The sequence below is a fragment of the Ylistrum balloti genome, unplaced genomic scaffold, assembly GCF_031769215.1.
Source record: "Ylistrum balloti isolate Yb309-2 unplaced genomic scaffold, AGI_CSIRO_Ybal_v1 Utg370122, whole genome shotgun sequence".
Classification (NCBI taxonomy): Eukaryota; Metazoa; Mollusca; class Bivalvia; order Pectinida; family Pectinidae; genus Ylistrum; species Ylistrum balloti.
The window spans coordinates 22147-41957 of NW_026782138.1; the positions used below are offsets into that span (position 1 = coordinate 22147).

Here is a 19811-nt window from a genome sequence, read left to right on the forward strand (position 1 = left end):
TAAGTGCAGCATGCCTATGTATGGTGATTGTGATGTTAAGTGCAGCTTGCCTGAAAGTGATAAAGTAGAAGAATGATGATGGCTACTGCTTTACTACTAGTGTAAAAGTGGTGTTGATAATTGGGGCATGTTAACATCTGATGATGAAAATATTGATGATGATTATTGTCTTTGAAGAGGTGTAATGTTGCTGATCTTTGTGAGTGTGTTCTAACATAAGTATGATTGTCGTTTCTCTAAAACTTGTGATGCTGGTGATGTTGGTATATGTCTGATGTTGGGGTATGATGCTGGTGATGTTGGTATGTGTCTGATGTTGGGGTGTGATGCTGGTGATGTTGGTATGTGTCTGATGTTGGGGTGTGATGCTGGTGATGTTGGTATGTGTCTGATGTTGGGGTGTGATGCTGGTGATGTTGGTATGTGTCTGATGTTGGGGTGTGATGCTGGCGATGTTGGTATGTGTCTGATGTTGGGGTGTGATTATGCTGATGTTGAGTGGATGATGTTGCTGATTTCTAATGATGATGCTAAAGTTAATTATGTTGGCTATCTTTCTAGAAGTTTTGATGTTTCTGATGGTGGTCTGTGATGAAATTGATATGCAGAGATGCTGATGGTGATGTACTGGGATTATGCTGATGATAATGATGACTGTTGCCTTTCTATGAGGTGTGATATGTTGTTGATACTAATGTGTGTGATCATGGCTTGCTGCTGTTAATGTGAAGGTGCTGATATTGATGTGCGATGGTGCTGATAACGATGATTGTAGCAGGACTATATTTATGTGAATGTGGACTAAATGTAATTAAAACCCTATACATGTAGATAATTTATTCTCTTACCCTGGACAGGGATAGTTTTTAACGGTTTGAGATTTCTCGATCTCACCCTAGGGTTGAGACAAGCTACACGCGCTCCTTGTGCGTTCTCAACAATAATGTGACGTCACTATCTTGACCCGTAAGTGGAACTTGACATGTAAATGACGTCATTGTAAAATAACGATTTAATAATATGTGTTGATTTTGTGTATATATTGAAGTTATCTCATCCATACTTTCACATTAAAATTGTTTTAGTAATATTATGCCTTTTTATGTTTTACTGTACCGTTACTGGGAATTACATTTTTGTGCGGGATATCACAATTAAGCGTGACACGGCTGAGACGGCCTCATCACTATATTCATACGTTGTCTATGAGTTTTTGTTTACAAACATTCTATTTCGTATTTACAATCAGCGGTGGAACAGGGTAAGAGAAAAATAATCATTCACCCCCTTTGGGATGAGACGGGGATCTCAACCCTCGGGTGGATTATTAAGCTGTCAAACACGAGGCTTACTTAATAACCCCCCCCTTGGGTTGAGATCCCCCTGTCTCACCCCAAAGGGTGTGAAAGATTCTATTAGTGATCAATATATAATAACATGTGTCTTGAACGAATAAAAAAAAAGTTTTAATGATAACAATGATATATGTTTATACGTACAAGATTATATAACAAATGAAATCTGGTCATTTTCAATAACATTATCTAATGTAACAATTTAACGATGATATCTGTCAGACACTATTTATGTAACTTAGATTGTAAATGTAACAACACGTACATGTAATACAAACTGTGGGTACTGGTATAACCATTGGTATAACCAATGTTACGATTATTGTATAGTCAATCTGTGGGTACTGGTAGAACCAGTGGTATAAACAATGTTACGATTATTGTATAGTCAATCTGTGGGTACTGGTATAACCAGTGGTATAAACAAAGTTACGATTATTGTATAGTCAATCTGTGGGTACTGGTAGAACCAATGGTATAAACAATGTTACTATTATTGTATAGTCAATCTGTGGGTACTGGTAGAACCAATGGTATAAACAATGTTACGATTATTGTATAGTCAATCTGTGGGTACTGGTAGAATCAGTGGTATAAACAATGTTACGATTATTGTATAGTCAATCTGTGGGTACTGGTATAACCAGTGGTATAAACAATGTTACGATTATTGTATAGTCAATCTGTGGGTACTGGTAGAACCAATGGTATAAACAATGTTACGATTATTGTATAGTCAATCCGTGGGTACTGGTAGAACCAATGGTATAAACAATGTTACGATTATTGTATAGTCAATCCGTGGGTACTGGTAGAACCAATGGTATAAACAATGTCACGATTATTGTATAGTCAATCCGTGGGTACTGGTAGAACCAATGGTTATAAACAATGTTACGATTATTGTATAGTCAATCTGTGGGTACTGGTAAACCAATGGTATAACCAATGTTACGATTATTGTATTGTCAATCCGTGGGTACTGGTAGAACCAATGGTATAAACAATGTTATGATTATTGTATAGTCAATCTGTGGGTACTGGTAAACCAATGGTATAACCAATGTTACGATTATTGTATTGTCAATCTGTGGGTACTGGTATAACCAATGGTATAAACAATGTTACGATTATTGTATAGTCAATCCGTGGGTACTGGTAGAACCAATGGTATAAACAATGTTACGATTATTGTATAGTCAATCCGTGGGTACTGGTAGAACCAATGGTATAAACAATGTTACGATTATTGTATAGTCAATCTGTGGGTACTGGTAAACCAATGGTATAACCAATGTTACGATTATTGTATTGTCAATCCGTGGGTACTGGTAGAACCAATGGTATAAACAATGTTACGATTATTGTATAGTCAATCCGTGGGTACTGGTAGAACCAATGGTATAAACAATGTTACGATTATTGTATAGTCAATCCGTGGGTACTGGTAGAACCAATGGTATAAACAATGTTACGATTATTGTATAGTCAATCTGTGGGTACTGGTAAACCAATGGTATAACCAATGTTACGATTATTGTATTGTCAATCCGTGGGTACTGGTAGAACCAATGGTATAAACAATGTTATGATTATTGTATAGTCAATCTGTGGGTACTGGTAGAACCAATGGTATAAACAATGTTATGATTATTGTATAGTCAATCTGTGGGTACTGGTATAACCAATGGTATAAACAATGTTATGATTATTGTATAGTCAATCTGTGGGTACTGGTAGAACCAATGGTATAAACAATGTTATGATTATTGTATAGTCAATCTGTGGGTACTGGTAGAACCAATGGTATAAACAATGTTATGATTATTGTATAGTCAATCTGTGGGTACTGGTAAACCAATGGTATAACCAATGTTACGATTATTGTATAGTCAATCATATTAATGTTCCTTTTCTTTTTTGTTTTTACTTGAAAATATTTGTTTAACATCATATACATTGTCAATAATTTAAATGCTTTCACATTAATTTAAATGACATGTTTAGGTTGTCATAACTTGTGTCCAATTATTTTTTAAAATCAAATGTGTTTGAAGTAATCTAAAAATTCTTCTTCCATACAAGGATATTGTCCATGTTTGGTCTGAAGCAAATTTTTACGAATAGTGAATCTGATTTCTGTTTAACAGCAAGGTTGAGACCCAAGAGGGAAATTACTTCAGAAATTGTTTGTCTCATTCAAAATTCTTGGGCATCTTATTTTATATGTCCTGCAGTAAATGTAAGCAATTTACCAGGTTCTTCCCGGTCAACTAGATACTGGTCATATTATGATCAGCTTAAATCAGAATTTACCATAGCACCATAGCACTACCCCAACAAAGTCTCCTCATAATTGTTAAAATTCATATTCACACTATAGCATCACACTATCAAGTTATAAAAATGAGTTGTTGAGCAATTTATTTTTAATTTATTTATGCCTCTTTCATATATAGGTCTTTAAAGTCAGATTAACCTTAAGGCACATGAGCCTCTTGTTTGCCGCTCATATATTGTAACAATTTTCACCCTAATTTGGCCTGAAACATATTTGGGAGAGGGCAATCATTTCCAAAAGATTGTTGAATTTTTCACAATATTTTTTCTGTCTTGTATTTTGTGAAGAGCACAGCTAAATTCTCTGTGTATTTTGGTCAGATGACCATTAAGGTCCATTGGTCTCATGCTATCAAATATGATATTCTTGTGAGTGGAAATGTATTTTAAAGAATATGGCTGATCTTCTTCTTCCTTTATAGCTGAGGAGATGGTGCCAGACAACACACAGCAGTCACTCAATAGCCAGTCCTATCTTGCTGTTGAAGATCCAAGCAACATACCAGACCTTGATGAAATGGCAGTGGCAGGACTTTCATTTATATGTGATTAAGAATATAAATAAGTAATTTAAGTTGATTTGTATTATCAGTCAGTAACAAAAATAGAAGGTCTTATAGTGGAAAGAGTGTAAGATTCTGTTTATCACCTAACTTTGGTACTTTTGAATATGGTACCATGTTGTTACGACATCACAACTAAAACAATAAGAAAAATTAAGCCAATCACAGCCCCAATAGGTAATGAAGGCACAAATGCTTGGTAATGAAGTCAACAATGCTGGGTAATGATGTCACCAATGTCGGGTAATGATGTCACCAATGCTGGGTAATGACTTCACCAATGCTGGATAATGATGTCACCAATGCCGGGTAATGACTTCACCAATGCTGGATAATGATGTCACCAATGCCGGGTAATGATGTCACCAATGCTGGATAATGATGTCACCAATGCCGGGTAATGAAATCAATAATGCTGGGTAATAAAGTCACCAATTCTGTGTAATAAAGTCACTTATATCTATTGCTGTTGAGTAGAAATACAATGAATGCTGTTTTATCGTCCAGCAGTACAATATCATTCCCCCCTTTTTCTGGTCAGAATGTGTATGGAGTGATGGCTCTCTGAACTTTCTGCAGGATAAATACAGCATACTTTATACATTTATAATACCACAAACTTTTAATTGTTTGAAGGTGATGGCATTTTCCACTGCAATACATGCAAGATAAGCTTGTGTCGATGGAAAAGGAATGATGATCCTTGGAAGGAGCATGCCAAACACAGTCCTGCTTGTAGTTATCTTCGAGATCAGAAGGGCCAGGCTTACATAACTAGGGTCCAGGAAGAATTGACCATGAATGTATTAACCGTTTTATTTTCATTTCAATTAAAATTATATATGAATATTCAAGAGTCCAAACATTTTACTTTGAACCTTTCAAAATATTTTTTGTATTTGAATCGAATGATAGTTCAGAACTACAATGCTAACTGGATAATAACTTCATTTAGAAATGGTAGATTGATTAAATTGAATGGATGTACGTAGACGGTAAGATGGTGTGACTTAAATTTTTTTCAATCAATTACCCTGAATGTCAAGGTCACATTGAAATCAAATTTACTATCTTGTCCATACGTTATGATTCACTGAAAATATGAGGGGATATGAATGCCTATTCTTCCTCATAGCAATATGAGCCAATTTTCTTTTCTTTTTTTGCAGGTAACTCGACCAGAGTACATGGAAATCACTAGCAGGATAGGAACATATGACAACCCTAATTGGCCTGTAGACCAAGTGACACAGAGACCAGAGGAATTGGCTGGAGCAGGTTTATTTTACACAGGTAAGTACAATGTACCATAGACAGAAGAGAGATGTAGATCTACATATGGAGGAATGGCTGAGATTATACTCTGTTCTTCATCCTTCCTGGGGCTTACTTCCTATATTCAGTTAAATGTTATTTTGCTTAAGTGAATATGATGCCAGTTCAGTGTATTGTCTGCTATATTGCTGCTTTACCTAACCAGCTCTACCAAGTATCTGATTCTAGAGAAGAGAGCTGATCTATGTATGCCAGGTATTTGGATAATACATGCATTAGTCACTTCTCATTTGTTTATCTGTTTACATTGGATTTGGATCTTCTCAACCATCAGGTATGGTTTACTGGGAATTCAATTTTCCAGGTAGACTGATCAAAATAACCTACATGCATGTACTATATTCAGTTTGCTGAGTTTAGATAAACTATACATGTATCTGAAATAACTGTGTCACTAATGTAGTTCCCTACATAAGGTCAAAGTTGATGATGGACATAAAAACTTTAATTATTTTCTGAAAGAAATGTCTTGAGATTAGCTCACATGCCTGAAGATCTTGTGAGCAGCATCAACTTTAAGCAAATACTCAATGACCATGAGTACCAGGGTCACGATATTTGGCTTGTAGCATATAGTATTAGGGCTACCAACATTGTTCAATTGAATGACCTCAGCACATTTTCAAGGTCACAGGGATCAAATGTGTGAAAATCTTTTAACAACTTCTTCTCATTTACCAAGAGACTCCAGCCTATGATATTTGGCTTGTAGCATGCTGGGATGAAAGGGAACAAAGTTTGTTTCACTGAATGACTTTCATGACCACATGGTTGAAATAAGGTCACAGGGTCAGATGACCAAATCATTTCACAGAAATATGACATGCGCCTTCCTTAGGAAAAAATCCAGCAGTTATTGGAAAAGCATGTATCCTTGATCCATTTTTGAAATCACAGGCCATTGACCAGCTTTGTATGTCACAATTGTAAAATCCTTGTAAATAGTATTGAGTATTAGATGAATGAGGTAGACTCATTGGACCTCATTAGTGTACTCAGACCCATGTTCCATAAATAAAGGTAAAAACCAAAGTTAATGATGAAATATTTCTGGCTTATGACTGAAGTAATAGGTTTTTTATTTAGAAAGTTAAGGAAGGTCGTCAGGTATAAACTCTAGGTGGTGATGTTGTATAGTAAGTACAGAATTGTTCCAAAGTTAATATTTCTATATCTACCAGGAGAGGGAGCCACTGTTACATGCCATGATTGTGGTATAAGTTTTTGTTGCTTGCCGCCCCATGCTGAACCATGGGCAGATCATGCATGTTCATCTCCATCCTGCAAGTATCTGATTAGGATGAAAGGAATCAACTTTGTGGAAAACTTTGAAGAAACAGAGGATGTGAGTATAAATTGATTTTAATTGAACTGCGGTCAGAGTTACAAGTAATAAGTTTAATATTGTGTGGTGGTAGTTTCTTGTGGGGTGGGTATGCTCATGTAATTAACACCTTTCTTTCTTTTTCTTTCTTTCTTTCTAATCAGATTGTTATTTGTTTATAGATGGATCTGCCTGTTTCTATTGTTTCTATGACTCGGTTTACTCCAGCGAGCATCTTGCGATCCATGAAATATTCATCTGAGGTCATCATGGCAGCTATCAACCAGCACAGAGCCAGCAAAAGTCAGTGCAGAAAATAGCTTCTCCAGTATCGTTTTGAAAAATCTTTTCCAAAACACTATTCATCTAATTGATGCTTTCAATATTAAATCAATTTTATTTGAAGAAAGTTAGTATAATACAAACAAATAGAGGTTCATAAAATATTGCTACCTATAAAACTTGTGTTGATGATGTAATACATGAACTTGAGGTCACCGGTATCTGTAGTGATAGATTGCTAGTAGATAATTATTTTAGAAGGTTTGATAAATATTTAGGAGTACAAAGATATTGTTGTCATAAAATGAGATTGCATATAATAAGGGAGAGGGGGTTGAGAGGAACTGATTAGAATAGAATAAATGGATGATGTGAAAAAAATTGTTTGAATTACAATATGTCAGTTCAATTCCATAGTACCATAGTTAAAGTGTCATTTATTTTCGTGTAATTTCATTTAAGTTGGACTATCATTTTAATATCTAAAAACTCATTAAGTTTTTTTTTCAATCCTTAATTGTCAGACAGTTTTTATGTCATATTTATTTGGGCTTGTCATAAACACTTGTGAAACCTACAGCAATTGCCATTTCTTGTATGTTATTAGCTTTGGATCTCCTATCCTCTACTGGTTCTTTAAGTTAGCTGTATGTTTGCTTTTGATGCAAAAAATCATCAAGAAATTGTCTAGTATTGTGATCATTCAGAATTTTTGTTTGAATTTCCAATTTAACTTGAGCTTTTTCTTACCATATTTATTGTAATAAAAAACCCAACCCCTTTTCTCAGTGATTTTCCCCAACTAACATCACAAAACTTACCTTGTGCCAAATATCCACATATAGACATATGAATATGAAACAGGAAAATCTAAACATACAATGGGCAATCATATCCCAAAAGTGAAAAACACATGTCTATTTTTGTTTCTACAGAACTAAGGATGAGATCAACTTCCGGGACTTCTGTATGAATTACTGTTCTCGCTGTCATCACTTTCACTCTCTGTTAGCTTGTTTAATCAGGCACATGCGTATCAACCACAGAAATAACACATCGGTCGCTGTTTTTACTTCTGGCATACTAGCTTTTTAACATCCTCTGTTAAATGCCCCTGTAACGGGTCCAACACCAGCAGTTGCTTGTCAGTGGTATTAACACCCCTCTTCAGCCAAACTTTTTTTATACTTTCTTCATTTCCCCACGACTTTGTTCCCTCCCTGCACATGTATGCTACAAAAACACTCGAGATGTCGCATTTTGGTAGGGGACAAATTTCAGGCAAGTGTACTAGAAGGGCTATTTTTGTGCCGTCACATAAGCTGCTAGTGTCACTGCAATTTTTGTTGTTTATCATGCCCTGTACCATAAACACTGACTTCTTTGTCCCCGTTTAATGCTTATGTTGATTGACCTGGCATGTCGCTCCACACAGGTGTTTCGTCCATTTATACTGTAAACGCAGCTGTCAGTCAAGGAAGTGGTATGTTGTTCAATGTGGGAAGATCGTCTAAATGAATGTTGTGTCTTTTTTTTTGACTTTGTAAACCTCCCATAGCAAGCTTTGAATGACTGGCTTCCATTTGTTTATACTTATAGTTACTGTTGTAATCTATTCTGTATCCTATGAATTAATTGGGTTACATTTTTCACAATGCCAGTTATTTAATTTACCCAAGATAGATGATAATATCCCCAAATGGCCTAAACAAAGTAGAATGTTTATTTCAGCTCAATCACAAAATCTGGTAAAACCTGTGACTCAGCCCTCACCAAAGCTTAGAAAAATTCTAAATTTTCTTTGAAACATTATAAAAAATTCAAAACAAGAGTCTTTAAAAGCAGAAAATTTTATCATTAAGATAAAACAAAACAAAAAAACTTGTCATAGTCACAGAAAATTTGCAATGAAATGATTGAAATCCCACCCAGTTTAGGTTTCTGTTTCAATACTTGTGAACGCTGGACAATCACAATTGGTAAGCATCTATACATTTAGGGGAATTCGTGAGATTTTTGTATATTTTTGTTTTAAATTGATTATTTAGGGTGTGTTGAAAAAGGCTTCTATCATGTTTAATTTGATTATTATATATTGAAAGGAGATAAAGACATTAAAGTTGGTGACCTGCTTGAGCTGATCTCAGATATGGAAGGTGGTGACAAAATTGTGGAGGAGGACTATGATCTGCCTTCCTGTAAGTAGTCAGCATCAATATATGATATATTTGTATGTTGTAGAGTGTTGACAGAAGTGCAGGAAATCTTGTTCTTTATTTAGTTTTCAACTTCAGAAAACATTTTCTACACAGGGTAAAGATCAATTCATAGTTGTATTCTGGTAAATTTGTGCAGACAAGCCAGATGTTAATGTCCAATTGAAGGGAGGTAAGTAATTGGGTGGGGAGCCAGTTATACTTTCATTGCAATGTTTTTATATCTTATGACTTTGCTTCTTACCATAGCTTGATTCATTCTTTTAACATGTTGTTGAGCTTTTAGCACTTTGTGAACGTGGAACAAAACACTTCTAAGTTTTGCCCTGTTTTTGTCAAGTGTATCTGGTAGGTAAACTGAAGCATTTTCTTTCAAGTTTAGGGTAATTTATTGCTATCCATATTGTGTTGTACATTTTTTGTATTTCTTGAAATTGGAGTTTAATGTATAAAAAAGACATGCAATTGAAAAGCACCTATAGATACAAATCTGTGATAGGAATTAGATATATTATTGGTAAATACATATTTAAACAGCACTATACAGTTGTTTCTCTAGGACTTACTAGTGATGTTAAAGGGCAAAATTTGGAATCATCAGTGGCAACTGAATGATATAAAAATTGATGAAAAGAATGTCAAAATTTTGATTGAGGGGTGCACTAGCCCCATATTTCCGGAAATTTTGTATTTTTTCAAAATTTAATGTTGCGCAGTTGTATGTTTTATTCTAAGAATAATATTTGATATTTATATACTGTTCCTATTGAAAAACTACATAATTTATAATGAGATAAGTTGAATCCAAATTGAAATGATATATTTTTCAACTTAGGTTAGTTTGTTATAATTGTGGTGTTAGAATTTGATTCAGAGATTGGGTTACCCACGGTGGATGTCGTGGATGTATTATGGAGCACTTTGTGGAAGTTGTTTATCAGTGAGAGTGATTCATAAAGAGATTTGTTTTCTACAGTTGTCATATAGATATTTGTTATCTACAGTTGTCATATAGATATTTGTTATCCACAGATGATGAGATGATGAGATGAATGAAATGAATCGTGGATTTCTGTGTAGCAGTTGTTTTCAGCTGCCTGTGGTCACTATGTTGCTGCCCTGCTGTCACATTGGCCTGTGCACGAGGTGTGCCTCTACAACAAAGGTCTGTCCTAGATGCAATGGCACACCATGTCAAAATGGGCTGCTCGGGTAGAATTTCCTCATGAGCACTGCAAGATGGCAATCTTTGTTTTTTTGTTTTTTGTTTTTTTTATAAGCTTTTGGTATCACATACACTGTATTTCATTATTGGAGATAATTAAGGATCTGTCAGGTATGATTTTGGGGTCATTATAAACTTTTAAAGTTTGAGAAGGTGATAAAAACAATTGAGGTACAGGATGTGATATCGATATTGTCTAGAACCTGTCTTATTAGTGCTGTAGTATCATCATTATTTTACAGTAATCATGACGGTGCAGTGTCCATTTTTTTGTCTGTCAGTTACTTCCCTTTACCTGATGCTTGAATATGTAGACAACCTAGACAATATACATTTTGCTAATGTTGTGGCTGAGTGTAGTCAGATATTGAGAAATTACTGTTTGAATCTAAAAGAAAAAGTAGATTATTTGCAAAAAAAATCTTGTAGTTTGGAACTATATTGCTTACCACATTTGTTTTCTTAACTCTTGCCGTATACAGCTGATATTTTTAAGAAACTAACCATTAATTCTCTATTTCTCCTGTAATCTGAGCTGAGCTTGATAGGTTTGAGAGACCAGTTCACCATTGACTGTGTATACATACTAATTGTGTGAAATGAAAGTGTATCTTGCCTATGGTGTTACCTCAACTCGGGGAGGTAACTTCCTTTCTGGATGGGAGGTGATGCAGTATTTCTCCAGATCATTCTGAATCCAATTGATTGAATATTTGCTTATAAGAACAGTTGAAATGGTCCTTTCATTTTGTATACCTGAGTGTAGAGATGCCCATATCTGTCCCGTTGCAATATGTCCCAAATCAAAAAGTCAAACCTGCAGGTTGTTAACATTTATAGAAATTTTTGATTCTGAAATCTCCTTACAAGGAACAGTGATACTCAGGTCCTATAGATATCGAAAGTTGATATTATGGCAATTTGCATTTTTATTTTTAAAATCTTACCATGTTTTTATTGTACATCAAAACTGTCTTTGGAAAAGTTTTTAAATGCTGCTTAATTTTGTGGTCACCATAGACAAATTCTCATGATGACCTATTGCAATCACCTCTGGCATCATGTGTCCGAAACAATTTAACTTTTTTCAGCTTCTTCTCAAAAAACTCTGAACTGATTTCATTGAAATTTTGCAGAAACCTTCCCTGGCTAAGATGAACCAAAATAGTAAATTATATGTTCCCCACCCCACAGGGGCCTGACAGTTCTGTAATAGCTGCTGCCAGTGAGGTTGACAAGCTTTAGTTGCATTTGTTAAAGAGTTTTTCTTATTTTTACCTTTATAAATATGATTGTACGTTTCTATTTAATCATTTTCTGTGAACCCAGTCATTAAGAATTATCTCCCTTGCTATTTTACAGGTTTGTATGATTATTTGGTACTGTGTATAAGTTGGTTGTCTGTATTATATATATACACATACATATTTTTGTTTAATTAAACCAAATTGGCACTAATATTTATCATTTTAATTATATCCATATACATTTTCTTTGTGTGATAGAGCATATGTGATCATTATTTTACATCTTTTTAAGTTTTTGCATAATAGTTTCATCCTTTATGTGTATTCTGTATTTCATTAAGTTTTCAAAGTCATCATTTTGTCCATTGTTATCTGTTTTTTGTATGTACTCTATCCATTTAAGAGTACAAGTGTATGAGAGAAAGGAAAAAACTGCAACAGTCAAGGAGTTATGGTTCCTGAAATGACTTTCATCTCCTCTTTTTATTGTGGGGATAACATTCATTGCAATAGTGTCAAATTGAAATATTTATTAAACCCATGGCTTTTTGAACAGCAAGTAAATGAGTTTTAATAACCTTTTTTGTCTTGATGGTTATAAACACTAATACCAATACTAAAATGAATTAAGCATGATATCAAATTTAATGTAATCAAGATTTATTATGCAGACATGATGCTTTTATAGGTTTTGGAAATTTAAATATGTACAGTGAATGTAGTGCACCATTAATTCCTTGTATCTCTTGCAAATCAATAGAGTATCTCCCTCTCTCTCGTTGATGAGTCAGCGTCTATAATGATGATTTCCAGTCGATTGTTAGTATACCATTGTGCCATTTACTGACAATGAAGATAATAAGATATGATGTCAGATTGTTTTGTTATGTTAGGTTTAAGAGGTGATTTTGTTATTTGTTTTTTCTCTCTATGCATGAGCAATGCAACATGGTATAAAAAATGGGGAACACAAATGTATTTACACAATTTTGCAATAAAAAGTTATTGAATTGTGTCTGACTACGTGTTTTTTTACCTTTAATGGCAGTTAGGAAGTGACTGAGTTTATGGTTTAGTGACGAATCCATCTTCCAATTGCCTTTCATTACCTTTACCAATGCTCAAGTACAAATGTTCAAATATATATATAAATATAAAAAATAAAATTATATATAACTTAATCTTCTCATGTTCCAGAGTCCTTACATTTTTACAGTTGGTACCAAGGATATAATCTTATAAAATTTGATCATACTAATGAGTTTGATATATTTTCATTTTCAAAGGGGTCAAATATGTAAAATTCTTTGACGATTCTTCACCTTAAATTCCAAAAGAACCAATTTAAGCTGATATTTGGGCAGTAGATACAAAAGAGTGTTACAAAGTTCCCTAATATAAATGACCTTCACCTACATGTATTTTATTGGTCAGTTTGATTGAATATGTTAAGTCATGCTTGAGAATATTCTTGTGAAGTTACAGAAAACTGAAGTGTCCTAATATATTGATAGCAGGTATCTGATATGAAGTGCAGTGAATTTTTCTGATATAAATGGGCTTGACTTGTTTTCAAGGTCAGTGGTCAAATATGTTAAAAGCTTAAAAGAATTAGCATCTGATGTTTGAAGTTTGAGAAGACCAAGGATACTGATATTTACATGTTTTAAAATTAACTGGGATGAATTGCTCTAAAATTACTCGATAAAAATGGCTGACTGTGACCTGTTTTTAAGGTCATGAGTGTCAAATATATTTAAAATAGATATATTTTTTCAAGTTCCAGAAGTCCCAGTTACTATGCCAGCAGATAGCTAGTATGTAGAGATCTCACTTTTTTCTCAAATAATTTTAAGGTCACAAGAGTCGAATATGTTTAACATCTTTTGATAATCTTTTTATATAGTTTTACAATACCATCATTACTGATCCATGTAAATATATATATATAGAAACAAAAAATACACATTAAACACTTGTTGGAGGTACACCACAATATCGAAGGCCAGGCATTGCCAATCAAGGGTATAGAAAGGAAAATGGCAGTGCAAAAGTTGAATGGAAATGTTAAATATCAGCAAATTAATTTTGGTGGTTTTTGTGTCCCATTTGAAATAGGAACCAGTCATTTCCCAAATATATGAAACAGGTACTAGTGTTATATTCTTTACACACTTTATTACTATATTAATTCTAATCATTTTCCTCATCAAATATTATGAATTGCAACTTTTTGTTGTAAATACCAGGGGTACAAATGTCACCAACCTATAACACGGACACAATCATATGATATCACGACCTTCATCTTGTGAGGTAAGAATTAACCAGACCAAGGACAAACAGATAACACAACATCCTACAAGACTTTGGGCTGCACATTGGAACACCGGTATATCAGCTGACACTATGTAAACAATATGTATAAGCATGTACCTTTTCAGTCGCTGAATATCATTAGGCAGGACTAAAATAATGTGCGTTTCTTGTAACCCTCTCGAATTTATGTTTGGGCCACCTGAGTTCTCACAAAAGCACTTAAAAGTCATTATCACCATTCTTACATGTTTATGATCGTTAGAGAGGTAAAAAACTTACTTCCCTACCATAAATTTCTCAAGCATGTGACATGATTCAAACTTGTTTTGCATTGTGAGAGTTTTGATTGTACATCAAATAACGCTCACCTGTTTAGCACTATAAAATATCCTGTTGTGTGTAGAGAGTAAGGGGTAGAAGCTAGAGGGTAGGAGGTTGGAGGTAGAGGGTAGGGGGTTGAGAGAAGAGGGTAGATGGGAGGAAGTAGAGGTGTGGAGGGAAGGAGTAAGGCAGAGGGTAGATGGTTTGAGGTAGAGGGTAGGGGTAGAAGGTAGAGGTAGGGGGTATATGGTAGGAAGTAGAGTAGAGGGTAGGATGTAGAAAGTTGGGGGTAGATGGTAGGAGGTAAAGGGTAGGGATAGAAGGTAGAGGGTAGATGATAGGAGGTAGAGTAGAGGGTAGGATGTAGATATAGGGGGTAGAAGGTAGAGGGTAGATGGTAGGAGGTAAAGGGTAGGGATAGAAGGTAGAGGGTAGGATGTAAATATAGGGAGTAGAAGGTAGAGGGTAGGGGTTACTGGCATCTGGTACATTTGTCATTGGACATCGTCATGCATTAGCAGCCGTAAAGACAATCCTGCCTGGGAAGCAAGGATGTGCTACCTTAAGCACGGCGACATTATTCAATTACTGTCAATGTCGTATGACCCAAAATACTTATCAAGTCAATAAATCATTTCCACAAAATTCAGGTTCTGCTTCTTATCGGTGATGAATTAGGAACAGGTTATCGCTTTTTAGCTTGACGGTGGCACCCGGCGGATGCGTTGGGTTTTAAAATAGTAAGATTTTCGTGCAAGTATTGAAAGATGTCGGTGCATATGTACTTTACTTTATAAACATCTGCGGTATGGATTTAAGGCTGCTATGGGGTTAGACTGGCTGTTCCCAGAGTCTGACTTAAAGATTTCGGGTCAAAATTAACGCACAAAAAAAAATACACTGTTCCAGTTCTCGTTCTGTTCATTTCTTAGTTCTCTAGATAAAAAAAAAACAAAAACAAAAACTCGGCCATATTTAACACATATTTGATTATGTCAACTGAAATTACTAAAAAAAACAACCAAAAATATCAAAATACAAGAAATTGTTTTAAGAATATTAACAAGACTTAATGCAAGCTACAATATTCAGTAATAAATAAAGTGTATGTATACAATAGGCCCGATATTAAACCTGTTATTGGGAAATCCGCTTCGTGATAGCCGTATACGTGGTTCTGAGAGGTATCTATCATACAATTCATTCGCAGCTAGCTTTGATTTTTAGACCCATCTCTTCTACCTTTTTCTTAAAAATTTTATTAAAATTTTCGCTTTGGGCAACCGTGAACATTTCTTTCCAGTCTCCAACTTCTCCTGAAAAGTAAATAGTGCCATCAGATATATATAAAACCTACGATATATCCTTTCTAAGTTAAACTTGGGCTAGATGTTTCCTTCTTTCAATGTATAGTAAATAAAATGTGATATAATATATGTACTGGTCTACACTGAAAAAAGAAACAATTGTACATTATATTGGTTAGAACACTAATATTCCTTACTTTCACAGAGAGATCTGTAAAGCAAAATACATAATACTTGACATAGATATATCTCAAAGACTGTATAAGACAGATAAGTGAATAGTGTTTTACACTGCAGGTTTAGAATTAGATGAAGTATAGCTAAATAATGAATTAAGCCGCATCATACAAATTGAATTTTTTTCAAGACAACGTTAATGTTTTCGTAAAAACTGAAGTGTTTCCAAGCGTAAAGATGGCGCCAAACCCGAAACTAATATTATGATTTATTTATAGTTTAAGTCCACTATCATGACCTTTCGGCCTTTCAGTGGACGAGGAAGGACATGAAAAAGAGCAGAGAGGGAAAAGTATGAAGTAATTGGATTGAGTGGGATACATAGATGAGGCAGATAGGGGCCGTCTATACTATTTGACCTGTCCTTAAACTATAACTTTGAAGACAACCACTTGGTAACATTATAGCCCTAGCCTACCACTAACTAAGCACATCGCAGCAAAAGGACCGGTTAAGGACAGAGAGGATAAGGAAGGAGATCCTACACTCAGTAAATTTCGATATGTTAATAGTATTTGGGAAGTTCGTCAAAATTACTTTAGAAATAATCCTTATTGCTAATCTAAGCCTAACGTCTGGACAGGCGTTATCACGCTTGCTCTCATTAAAAAACAAAAACAAAAACAGAGGGATCTTTATCGTGCGAGTTTGACATTCTCACATGGGCCATCATTTTAAGTCCCATCCGCCGATTTGTGTGTTAGTGGTTAGTTGTTATGCACTAAGAAGAAGTCCAAGTAAACTCAACAAACCTTTCCTATATATAGGCAGTCGTCCATCCTCAGAAATGTCTTTCCATCGGTCACTGGGCGGGGTCGTAATTTTGTGACTCTCTTTTAACTTGTTAAATTGTATACTTTCTGAGACTGATCGTAAGAAATCCTCATCATGATCAACTTCTAGAAACTTTGCCAATTTCACGACGTTTGCAAATGTATTCTGAAATGTCAACACACATAAAGATAAACCGATGATATATATATAAACATATTGAAGTATTGTTTTGAACACGTTTAAGATTGCAATACACAGCTCGCTTGGAAGTCGATGTCCATGAATTATGTGGTCACTTCCAATGTCACTTCTTTGACATTTTAAGGCGAAGTAATCAGACTCATCTTACCAGATTACACACCAATTTACCTGTTTGAAATCGTGAAATGAAAGACTGAGAAAGTTTGACTGTTCCCATTCTTCCATGTCTTTTATCCAGGAAAACCAGGAACCATTACCCATAAAACCTACAATACAAGTAGGATTTCAATTAAAATCAATGGGTACATTTGCAAATATACAACTGCCTTGCCCACAGAAGAAGAAATTAATTGGATGTAGAAATTTCGGGAAATCAAAGTTAATATATAACAGGAGCAGTATTCAAACCAGGACTGAGTTTTTCACTAAGCAGGAGATGTGTAAATCATGTTTGAAATAGAGTCCAATGGGCCTTTGAATCGCTCACCACTTATGCAGCGTAAAAAGAAGTCTGTCCGTTAAGTTACAAACATACAAAAATACCTTGACCAACGACATATTGATTACAGAAAGAAAACATTTTGACGTTCTTAACATTTGACCCCTGTGACTTTGTAATTCATGTGAAAATCTGTACAAAATTCGTCATCCTTCGTCCCAGCATGTTACATGGTCAATATTGATACCCAAGGGCACTTTGTTACTGGAAAGTAATAGTTTAAAGATTTTTAACATAATTTACCTATGTGACATTGAGAATGCGTCAAGGTAATTCATTTACACAGATTGTTATTAATTGTTATTCTTTTATCCCACCATGCTACTGACCCAATATCATGATTATCTTGGTTATGTAGAAGAAATAATTTAATGCGAAAAAAGACGGCTGCCAGACCGACGACGGACGCCGTTCCTCGACACAAAGGATATTTTCGGTGTAAATCCTTTTCATTACTAAATGCAAATGCTTTTGAATTACAAGTTGCATATTAACGCTAAAATAAATCTTACATTCTTCGGAGAGAAAAATATTCAAAAACCCTTCAAATGTTCCTTGATATCCGATATCTCCTAGGTTTTGTAGCATGTGATATACAGATGTCACTATATCTTTAGGATTTCTGGTAACGGTGACCACTTTCCCTCTTCCGATCTTCATCTGTTCGGGAAGAAACCGGAACCGCAAGTGGGAGCCGAACGTCCTGGGTGATTGCATCTTCTCTATTTCATTGAAATCTTGAAATTCCATCATTGTAGGGGACCCAGAGTACTTTAGAGAACCTGATCGTAACATCATTACTGTATTGTAGAGCCAATGAGTACCTTAAATACACCAAGAAACAACATGATCTCCTCGTTCCTTGCATATTCATAACGCCCATTGATCTTACAATGCATATCATTATGTTTTATTACTTTTCGAAGCAGTGTTACCGATTTGTAAAAAATCATCACGTGACCGGGGGATAAAAACCACATTCATTATAAGGAAATAAATGGTATTTCCTCGAAGTGCGTGCCTCTATGGTGATCCTACGCCATATTCGTTCGCAACTGTCACCCTTATATGTGTTACCGTCAATGGCAAACAAGCAAACGTAGAAAGTATGTTACAATCTTAAAGATATCGGACTCGATGCAGCTTGGAAAATAATGACGCCCAGAAACGACAAATATTTAAGTATATTTGGGTGGTCGGGTGGCGCAGTGGTAACGCACTCACCTTTCACCTAGCCGACCGGAGTTCGATTACCGGAACGGACGTGAATAGGTAAGAGGTCACCTGCCCGACCACGTTGGTTTTCCCCGGGTACTCCGGTTTCCTCCCACAATAAGACCCCTCGCGCGCTTACATTCTTATTGTTGTAAAATAAAGTTTATATATAATATTTAAGTAACCGTGACCTATTTAAGAAAATATCAGGACACCGGCAAGAACCTCGTGCAAAGCCAGACATGATGAGGCCTCCCTCTTAATTAGAAAGAGTTGGTCACATAATTGTTTTTTCAAGAATGCTTCTTTGTAGACTAAAAACGTATGTTTGATTTTTATGGTATTATAAACATATTTTGCCACTGAGCAAGAAGAAGCAAAAAAATTCCATTTCATGAATAATCCGTTATCAAATATATAACAAAATTGTAACTTAATTAAAGACAAACAGTTAAAGTGAATGTTGACATCCCGCTTGAAAAATCCCCCGATGAAATTTGTAAGATGTTACCTAGAAAGCGATCAAGCTGTACCGATGAAACTTCGCTCTACACTAGGTGACCACTGAGATCGATTGAAAGAGAGCTTTAGCTTTTCATTTTCATTTCAGTAAAAGTGTCTTAACATGGAATATCATAAGAAATATTACAAAACCAAAATTTTACCCACCAGATTTGGGGAACACACAAACGAGAACATCATCCTGTTTGATGTGACGATTTGCTATTTTAGCTAGCTGGTCTCTTACATTTCCAACAGTTTCTATAATGAATGGATAACCCTTGTATCGTTTAAAGGTGTACTTGTTATTCTCTTCATCGACGATTTTAACCATCTCCATGGCGAACGATAATGATAGCCTGTGGGAAGATAATTAAATACGGGAAAGATATTATCGTATTACTACAATTGTATATAAAGATTTTAACATGTTCTCTTTGAGTGTAGATTTTTCGTGATCAGTGCAAAATATGTGGAGCTGCTGGCTATTATTTTAAATAATTCAACGTTCAACTTTTGGTTAATATCTGTTGACAATGACGTCGAATAT

The 19811-nt window shown here is 35.0% G+C and overlaps 2 protein-coding genes across 2 annotated transcripts; one reads left to right on the forward strand and one right to left on the reverse strand.

Moving 5' to 3' along the window:
* Positions 1-274: 274 nt before the first annotated feature.
* LOC132550403 (E3 ubiquitin-protein ligase XIAP-like) lies at positions 275-12142 on the forward strand. The gene is made up of 8 exons (XM_060214465.1): positions 275-458; positions 4118-4240; positions 4895-5061; positions 5428-5551; positions 6775-6938; positions 7100-7220; positions 9302-9397; positions 10448-12142. The coding sequence occupies exons 1-8, from the start codon at positions 275-277 to the stop codon at positions 10465-10467; spliced, it is 999 nt and encodes a 332-aa protein (XP_060070448.1). The 3' UTR covers positions 10468-12142.
* A 3585-nt stretch (positions 12143-15727) lies between these two features.
* LOC132550399 (sulfotransferase 2A1-like) lies at positions 15728-19601 on the reverse strand. The gene is made up of 5 exons (XM_060214462.1): positions 19430-19601; positions 18058-18369; positions 17215-17312; positions 16824-17010; positions 15728-15843 (listed from the first exon to the last, which is right to left on the reverse strand). Exons 1-5 carry the CDS (start codon positions 19599-19601, stop codon positions 15728-15730), a joined length of 885 nt encoding a protein of 294 aa, XP_060070445.1.
* Between the last annotated feature and the right edge of the window lie 210 nt (positions 19602-19811).